Raw genomic sequence first — 9,920 nt, forward strand, 5'->3', positions numbered from 1 at the left:
TACTAAATTAGTTTATCTTCAGTTAATCCAAAGAGAGTATACTGGGTGTGTCTGATTCAATCACACCCAAGGTATTTAATAGCTGCTAGACCTCCCAAGAGCTTCAGAGACTGCCAGAAGCAGAGAGGAGCAGACACATTTCAGGAGACCACCTAATCTCCTGAATTCCAGCAAAGCAGAGTAAGTGCCAGCTCTCTTCAGCTCCTGGATTAGGCCCTGAGGCTGCAGAGAAAACTCAGAATAAAAATGGAGGTAAGTTGGAGGAAACCTGATTCCTGTGTGTTTGTGGGAGTATGGCTGGGTTATTTGTCTTTCATTTTATTTCATAAGTACTTTTGCAGCCATTAAAAGGTACACGCGTAACCTTCTCTGTTCTTTGCAAATATTCACTCATTTAATCCTCATAGAAAGCCTGATGGAAGGTGTTATGACTATACTCATCTCACAGAGAAGGCACTGAGGCACTGCATGGCAACGACCCTGAACAGGGACCCACAGTTGTAACTTCAAAGCTAGGAATGAGAACCCGGCACTGTGGTGTCTGGGTTTATGACCTTCACAGATGTTCTAGGCTGCCACTCCCATGCTTGATGGATGTTTCTCACAAATTTATGGTTTTAACGGGATTATGTGTCTACTTTGATATTTCATTTAGGTAGAGTATTTCTCATCTCTAGAAGTTCCATATAGGCTGCTTATATCTTCCTATGCTACTGCTTCTCCACACTTGATCACAGGGAGTCCGTTTCTAGTGGCTGCTTTAAAGCCCTTCTCTACTAATTCTGCCATCTGTGTCACTTCTGAGTCTATGCATCAATTTTCTGCTAGTGACGAATTGTATTTCTGTTTTGTTGCATTCCAGGTAATTCTAAGTGGGAGATCCTCATTGGGCATTTTGGGGTGCTGGATATTCTGTGTTCCTTGAACTAATGTTGGATTTTGTTCTGGTGCAGAGAAGGTACTTTAAAACAGTTTGAGCCTTTTGAGGATTGCTTTGAATCTTTGTTAGTTGGGACCAGAACAGGCTTCTGTCTGGATAATTTGGCTGCAGTACTGAGGCAATAGCCTTTCTGAGCAGCCTATGTATGGAAACCCTTGGATTAGGGTTTTTGTTTTCACTCTGGCTGCCGTGGACAAAGATTCTTCTTGGCCTGAGTGACCCCAGCAATCTCCCAACCTGCTCTTTTCCAGTGGCTCTTACCCAGTCCAGGCAGTTCCTGCCCACACAGGGCTCATATGTCCTTAGACAGGGGACCTCCCTGTAATCTTCAGCATTCCCTTCATCTCTCTGTCCCTGTCCGTCTGTCTGTCTCTTGTGCAGCTTCCTTGTCCTGTACTTGCCATTGTGATACGGGATATCCAGCAGCATTCACTCCTCCAAGATCTCAGACTGGACTCCCAGGCCCTGTTTGGATCCCTCTCCTTGCTCTAAGGTTTGGACATCCTGAGGCACTCTGTGTGGCCCTTGTGGATCCCCTTCACTTGTTTTTTTTCTTTCAAACCACTGTCCTGTGTTCCTGTTGTCCTGTGTCTGAAAACCTTTGGTTCAATAGTTCCTCTGGCTTTCTCCGGGTTCAATGTCAGGGTGCATAAAGAAAGCACTCTGCTTTGTTTTGAAATAACTTATTTGTTAATAGTTTGCAACTAATATTCTCTGTTATTGCAGAATGTTTTCTAGATCTGTTCTTAAGATTGATTTTTATTTTCATTGCTGTGATTGGATAATTATTTAAGCAATCACAAGTAAGTTGTTAAGAGATTACCTACTGTGTCAATAGTCATCTTTTATTTTATTTTTCATTAGAAAGTGACATTTCAGGCTGAAATTACTAGACACCTCCAGGAAGTAGAGAAGGTAAAAGAAACCCAGGGAGAAGAACTGCCCTCAGGTAAGATGTTCTCAGTCATGTTTAATTAGAGAAAACTTTCTGTCTCACCTCCTTCAGCTTCCCAGTCTGAACTGCTCATCTCAGGCCCCAGGGAGGACAGGGCTTCCTCAGATTCCTGGGACCTCTCTGTCCCCGCCCCCAGCCCTGGTGACCAGAGGCAGTGAAAGGCCCCATTGGGGGGTGGGAAGTGAGCCCCTCTTCAGGAGAGCCCTCCCAGGAAGTAAATGAACCATCAGAGCCCTGTCAATATTCTCTGAAATTAATTTATGCAACTGGAATAACATCAGGCTCTCAGATACTTCCTGACCTGTTCCAGTGACTATGGCTTGGGCATTAGGACTCAGGTTAACGATGAATCCCTCAACATCTCATGTTAGATTTTGTCGCCTCCCACTAACTGGATAGAGTCACGTTTGGACCTATCAGTGTAGAGGGAGGGTCTCTGAGAAACCCTCAAGTGTGCATGTGAGCTATGCCAGAGCATATCTACATCCCTCTCTCCTTTTCAGACCAGTGTGTTAAACCTTGGAGCAACCATGAGATTAGGAGTTTCCTACAAGAATGGGAACTCCTTGAAGATGAAGAGTTAAAGAAGAATTATCACATAGCATCAAGAATAATTGCCAGGCATCTCAAGCAAAAGGGCATAAATAAGAGCAGGAGAAAATGTCTCCAGATGCTAATAAACATGCAGGACTTATATTGGACCATTCATGAAGCCAACCAGAGACCAAGGAGTGAACCCTTGCCATGTCCTTATGGAGAGGCCCTTCACAGGATCCTAGAACACAGAGGGGAGAACAAGGACTTCTCAGGTTTGTCTCTTATATTCATCTTCATGGTTATTTAGTAAGTGGCATCAGCTGGTCCAGACATTGCACTGTCTCCTGAGAAGGGCAGCATTATGGGACTGGTCCCTGCCCACAGGTTGCCCCCTGCACACAGCACAAAGGACTTGATGTTCTGAGCATCCACTTGCTCCTCTCTCCTATTTCTCCTCTTTGTCCCCAAAACAATGAGGGACTTTACTCATGGCCTGGTTTAGAATAGACATGGCCCCCTGGGCCAGACTAAGTAATAGGCATAGATTCAGGAGGAGGGTAGGTGATGTCCTCATGATGTCATCTCTCTCTCTCATGTCCTCCCTGTGCAGAAGTGGCTGATGTCCCACCACCCGAGTACCAGCCCCCTGCGTGTGCCATCCCTGATTGCTTTGAGGAGCTGCTGTGGGCTCCCCCACATATGATCTACATAGAGGATCCTCAGGTACCCAGATGGGAGCCCTGGAACATGTACCTTCCACAGTCAAGTCCATGCCTGTTTCCTGCATTTCTCCCCCTACACCCTGGCCCCCAGCAACAGTGGTCAACTCTCTCTGACACTGAGTCAGATTGAGAACTTACAGTTGGAACCTGGATCCCAGTTTGATTCAAAGGACAGACAATGGACTAGCACAATTCTATACACTCATGACTTCTTTTTTCCTAGCCCAATGTAATGAGGGGAAAAAATGTGAAAATAAATGACTGTGACCCTCATCCCTTTCTGCCTTGTGCTGGATGCTTGGATGGGACCCAGGATTATAGAGAGTCCAAGGGGCAGGGGGGTGCTCACTTTCCAGGTGACTCGGGACCTGTTAACCTTTCTCTCTACTCTCTGCATCATGCTTCCTGCATGGAGGATCCTTTAACATCAGGGACAACTTAGACATTCAGAGATAATTGTGCTCAATCCTGCCTTCATCATTTCCTAACTGTGTGATAACAGAACTTGTTTAATGTTTCTGAGCCTAAAATTCTTCCCATTAAAATGGAACCTGGTGTTTCTTATGTCAGAAGATAGTTTTAGGATATAAACACACACATGACAAAATCACCTGATGTTCCTTTTTTTTTAAATAAAGGAAACTTTTTATTTTGAGATCACTGTAGTTTCACATGTTGTTGTGACAGATAATGCAGAGAGGTCTCAGAGAGATCCCTTGTATCCTTTACTCAGGTTTCCCTCATGGTAACATCTCAGAAAACCAAAGTACAATAACATAACTAGTATATTGACCAGATTCAGCCAAAATACTGAATCACCACAAGATTCCTCATTTTGCCCTTTTATGGCCACACACATGACCCTCCCACACTCACTCCTTAATTAACTCCTGGCAACCACTAAGATGTGCTCCATTTCTATCTATCTATCTATCTATCTATCTATCTATCTATCATCTATATATCATTTCAAGAATTTATATAAGTGGAATCATAGAGTATGTAACCTATGGGGATTGGCTCTTTTCACTCATGATAATCTCAGGATTCATTGAGATTTCTACTGCTGAGTAGTGTCCCACTAGATGGATGGATATTGTACCGCAGTTTAACCATTCACCCATTGAAGAGCATCTGGATTGTTTCTAGTTTAGAGCTATTGTAAGTAAAGCTGTTATAAACATGCAGGTACAGATTTTGTAACCACAAGTCTGTGTGGGATAAATGGAGTGCAACATCGATATGTATGATAATCACATGTTTAATTTTTTAAAGAAACTGACCATCCAGTTTTCAGATAACCGTATCATTATATGCTCCCACCAGAAATGTATGAATGATTTTGTTTGTTTCCTCACCATTATGTGGTGTCACAATTTATATTTTAGCAGTTCTGACAGTCCTTTAGTGAGTGGCATCAGCAGACCCAGCCCATCATAGTGTACTCTGAGCAGAGCTTAGAATGAAGGGTTTGGCCTCTGCCCATAGGTTTCCCTGCATGTCATCCCAAAGTGGTGATATCTCATTGTGGTCTCAATTTGCAGTCCCTATTGACTAACAACATTGAACATCATTTCATGTGCTTATTTGTCATCTGTATATCCTCTTCAGTGATAGGTCTCTTCATGTTTTTGTTCCCTTTTCTAATTGGATTGTTTTCACTCTTATGAATTGAGAGTTATTTATTCTAGTCTACTATGAGATGTGCCTTGTGCAAATATTTTCTCCTTTGTGACTTTTTTTTTCTCTGTGAAAGCTCATATGGAGAGGATGAAAAGTTTTAAATTTTGATTAGGTCAAATTTATCAATTTTCTAATGAGTGATGCTTTTGGTGTCAAACATAAGAACACTTTTCCTAGACCAAGGATTTTCTCCTATATTTTTCAAAAAGTTTTACAGTTTTATATTTAAGTCCATGATACATTTGAGTTAAATTTTCATTAAGGTGTGAGGTTAGGTCAAGCTCATTTTTGTGTGTGTTGCTATAGATGTCAGTTCCTCCAGCACCATTTTTGAAGAGATTGTCATTTCTCTTTCACTTTTGTCAAAAATTAGGTGGGCATATTTATGTGAGTCTATTAAAGGGTTCTCTACATTGTTCCATTGACATACATGTCTATCACTCTGTCAATACCACACAGTCTTGATTACTTAGCTGTATAATGAGTTATGAAATCCTGTAAATTGATGCTTTCCACTTTAATCTTTGATTTTCAAATATTGAACCAGTCTTACATCCCTGAAATACACCACTTATTCATCATACAATTCTTTTTACATATCGCTGATTTTAATTTAACAATATTTTGTTAGTGATTTCTGCATTAATATTCAAGAGGGATGCTGTTTTGGAGTTTTCTTTTGTTGTACTGTCTTTGTCTGGTTTGAGGATCAAGGTATACTAGTTATATAAAATGAATTGGCAAGTGTTCCCTCCTGTTTTATTTTCTAGAAGATATTGTGTAGAATTGATGTTAAGTCTTTAAATGCTTGATAGAACTCTCCAATGAAACCATTTGAGCCTGGTGATTGATTGATTGATTGATTTCTTTCATCTTTTGAAATTTTAAAATAGTTTTTTCAGTTTCTTTAATAGTATAGGGGTATTTAAATTAACTATTTCATATTAGGTGATTTGTGGTAGTCTGTATGTTTTTTAGGAATTGGTCTATTTCCTCTAAGTTGTCAAGTTTTATGTGTATACAATCATTCACAGTATTCCATTGTTTCCTTTCTGCTATCTACAGGACCTGTAGTCATGTCCCTTCTTTCATTCCTGCTATTGATAATTTGTCTTGTCCCTTTTTTCTTAGTCTTGCTCAAGGTTTGTCTACTTGATCATTTCAAAGAATCAGTTATTTGTTTCATTGACTTTTCTCTATTCTGTTTACAATTTTATTTCTGCTCCTATTATTATTCCCTTCCTTCTGCTTCCTTTGTGTTTAGTTTGCTATTCTTATTCTAGATTCTTGACGTGCTAGATTAGATTATTATTTGAAGACTTTTCCTTTTTTCTAATGAATGAACTTAGTACCATAAATTTTATTTTCACCACTGCTTTCACTGTGTCCCATGAATTTTAATATGTTGTATTTTTTTATTTCAATTTTTTAAAAATTTCTCTTTAGACTTGTTTTTTGACCCAGGGGTTATTTAGAAATGTGTTATTGAGTTTCTAAGAGCTGGAGATATTTATGTTGTCATTGTGTTATTGATTTTCTAGTTTGATTCCTTAAGACCAGAGAACATACTCCATATGATTCAATTTTTAAAATTTTTTGAGGCTTGTTTTATGGCCCAGGAGAGGGTCTGTCTTGCTATATGTTCTGTGGGCACTTGAAAAAAAAAGTATATCCTGATGCTGAATGAAGTATTTTATAAATGTTGATAAAGATCCTGTTGTTTGATAAGGTTGTTGAGTTCTATTTCCTTGCAGATTTTCTGCCTAGTTATTCTGCGTTCTAATTATTAAGAGGGATGTCAAAGTGTTCATCTACATTTGTGATTTGTCTATTTCTCCTTTCAGTTTCTACAAGTGTTTTGCTTCCCATATTTTACAGTTCTGTGCCCTGGTATATTCACATTTAGGATTGCTATGCCTTCTTGTTGGATTAACTTTTTTTCTTTATGTAATTTCCCTGTGTCTCAAAATATTTTCTTGGTCTTAAGCCTACCTTATCTGATATTAGTCTCTTCACTCTTGCTTTCTTGGATTAATGTTTGCATCTTTTTCCACCCTTGTACTTTCAATCTACCTATATTATTACATTTGAAGTGAGTTTCTAGTAGACAGCATATATATGGATCATGTTTTTAAATCCACTCTGTCAAACTATCTTTAATTGGTTTGTTTAGACCATTTACATTTAATGTAATTATTGTTAGGACTAAAGCCTGCCATCTTAATTTTCATGTGTTTGTTCTCTCTATTTTTGTTTCTGTTTTCTTTTTACTACTTTCCTGTGGGCTACTTGAACATATTTTTAGAATGCCATTTCCATTTATTTATAGTTTTTGAGTGTATTTCTCTTTATCTTTTTAGTTGCACTAGTATTACATAATATACACAACTTTTCATAGTCTACTGGCGTCACTTTACTTGTTTGAGTGAGGTTTAAAACTTCTCATTTTATGTCTATTTACCCTCTCCTACTTGTAATATAATTATCTTAAAATGTTTTCTTTGCATATATTAGGATCATGTCAGACAGTGTTATAATGTTCACTTCAATCATAATTTTAGAAAACTCAAACCAGAAGAAAGCCTATTGTAATTATCCTCATTTCATTCTCATGAAGGTAAATGTATAGGTTCTCATTCTGTCTTTGTTGGCATAAGTGGGAGTGCAGACATGGTTTTTTCTGTATTTGGAGGACTGGAACAGTCATTGTATAAAAGTTTTTCTGTCTGGAAATCCTGCCCCTTCCTTAGTCTTTTGACTAACATAAAAAGACTTTGTTGGGGATTTTCTTTGGTGTTCATCCATTAGTATTTCTGGGTCGCCAACTTCTTTAGCTCCAACACTGGGATATATGAGGCAAAAAGAAAACCCATAGGGAAGACAATTGTAGCTGTATGATAGGAGGAGTCTTAGGAGAGTCTGGTGTCATTGAAAACAAAGCTTATAATAGCATAGTAGCAGTACAAGTGGGGAAGGTGCACTAGGAGAATTCAGTCCTACTCAGTTGATTCTTTCTGAATGTTGTGTGTGTTTCTGTATGCAAACAGATATCCATACATCCACACATATTTACATAAATGATAGATATGTCATAAATTCATATTACTATTTCCAGTTCAAATTCAGAGCTACAAGGTATCTATATCATGCCTGCCTCTCTTTTCTTTCCCCTAGTGGCTCTTTTCCTGGAATTCATAGGGTCCAGAATGCTTTAATGACTTCAATTATTTCTGTGGACCCTGATTTCACTTACCATTGGAGTCAGCAAAGCTCCTCTCAATTTCACCTCTTCCCAAATTGTTCTGTGACTTTCCAGTGACCACCTTGTGGCTGTTTTGGTGTCACCTCTTCCCCTCTTCTAAAGCTCCCCAGACAATCCATTGTTTCCCTCTAGTTTCTCCTTCATAGGCCATGATACAATGCAGGTATTGTGACTGTTAGTGATTTGTCCTCATCTACTTGTAGTTTGGGGCTTGTGTGTTGCCTTGTCATCTAGTTTTATTGTAAATGGTGGCCATGCCTGGTAGGTTTTACTTTCTGGTTGCTCTGGCTCTTTTTATGTGACCCTGCCACCATCTTCCCTGGATCCTCTATATAGTGTTCATTTGCATTAATATTATCATCAGCTTCTTTTGTATGTTGGAGGACCATTTTTCCTTGTCATCTTTCTGATCAAATCTTTGCCCATTTTTCTATTAGGTTGTTAGCCTTTTTTCTTCTTAACTTTAAAAAATACACCAATATTTGGAAGATCAGCCATTTTTGAAAAATGAATTGAAAATATTTTTTCTCAGTCTATTTTTTGACTTTTGACTTTACTTATGGGTAGTTTTTGCTATTCCTAAATAAATTATCTTTATGCAGTTGAGATTATCAGTGTTCCTATCTGAGCTTTTAAAGTATTTCACTATTTATTTTAAACAAGAATGACCACAACACCTGTCACACCTAACAGAAATTGAGAGTATGTCCTTCTTTTGTTCAAATATCAAGTCAATGATCAAATTTTCCTCTGTCTCATAAACAGGTTTCATTTTGTTTTTACATCTTGCCTGTGTGAACCAGAATCCAAAAAATGTTCATATGCTGTAGTTGACATATCCCTTAACCTTCTTTTAACCTATAGGATTCCCTTCAGTAATGGACACAGAAATATTAATACATAATATAAAATCACAGTTATGATTAAATCAGTAGGAAAAGGTCAGAGTGGGATAGACTGAAGAATATGTTTAGAATAAACTATTGAAAAATGTGAGTAGGAGAGCTGTGACCAAAAACATCAGTACCAATTTCAGTTGTTATAGAGGCCATCGATCAACTTACATATACTGCATACCAGCTGTGAATGAGCCACTGAACCCAGAATGATGAGAGAACAAAAGACATCTAAGCCTGGTTCCTGCTAAGACCCTAAAAATCCAGTAGGGTAGATGACATTAAACATTGAAAAGTTCTACAATACTTCAAGAATTAAACATTTTAAGACCAGGTTAAAAATGTTTAAAATTAAACATTTTAAACATGAATGTCCATAGATCACTGGACCATCTGTCATTTTAGATCATACTTCAGTTTTTTCTGGATGTAGACACTATAAGTTCTTTGGAAACAAGAAAATCTAGCCTAAATTCTAATCAGGTAGACACTATAAGTTCTTTGGAAACAAGAAAATCTAGCCTAAATTCTAATCAGGTAGTCATACCACCTGAGCAAAATAAGTGGTCCATTCACTTGGCCTGCATACTACAGTAACTTCTATTCAATAAGTGCTCTTGGAACAACCTCCCCATGACCTGCACTGTGCTAGGTGATGAGAATGTAAGAACAGGGCTTGTAATATATTTCTTTCCTTACTCCTGTAAATTGTAATTAGACCAGTAGCCAAGATTTGTAAGATAAAACTAGAGACACTGAGTTCTGAGAATTGTCAGAGAAAATAATTAGTCCCTGCTGTATACCGACCACCTAGCACAGTGCCTAGCACATAGTAGGGGCTCAGTAAGCACATTGGATGAACGGATGAGTATATATGTGAGTCTGTGGCAGATATCTGAACCTTCAAATCCCACTATTTGTATGC

General features: G+C 38.4%; 1 protein-coding gene across 1 annotated transcript; it reads left to right on the top strand.

The window, feature by feature from the left end:
• Positions 1-246: 246 nt before the first annotated feature.
• On the top strand, positions 247-3,284 carry MSANTD5 (Myb/SANT DNA binding domain containing 5). Its single transcript, XM_061189023.1, has 4 exons — positions 247-252; positions 1,805-1,889; positions 2,399-2,704; positions 3,028-3,284. Exons 1-4 carry the CDS (start codon positions 247-249, stop codon positions 3,282-3,284), a joined length of 654 nt encoding a protein of 217 aa, XP_061045006.1.
• Positions 3,285-9,920: the final 6,636 nt, after the last annotated feature.

This window comes from Eubalaena glacialis, chromosome 4 (assembly GCF_028564815.1).
Source record: "Eubalaena glacialis isolate mEubGla1 chromosome 4, mEubGla1.1.hap2.+ XY, whole genome shotgun sequence".
Lineage (NCBI taxonomy): Eukaryota > Metazoa > Chordata > Mammalia > Artiodactyla > Balaenidae > Eubalaena > Eubalaena glacialis.

Bases quoted from the DNA above. Each gene is read 5' to 3' on its own strand.
- MSANTD5 (XM_061189023.1), top strand. The intron at 1,890-2,398 runs GTAAGATGTTCT...TCTCCTTTTCAG, and splicing joins GGGAGAAGAACTGCCCTCAG to ACCAGTGTGTTAAACCTTGG. The intron at 2,705-3,027 runs GTTTGTCTCTTA...TCTCTCTCTCAT, and splicing joins GGAGAACAAGGACTTCTCAG to GTCCTCCCTGTGCAGAAGTG.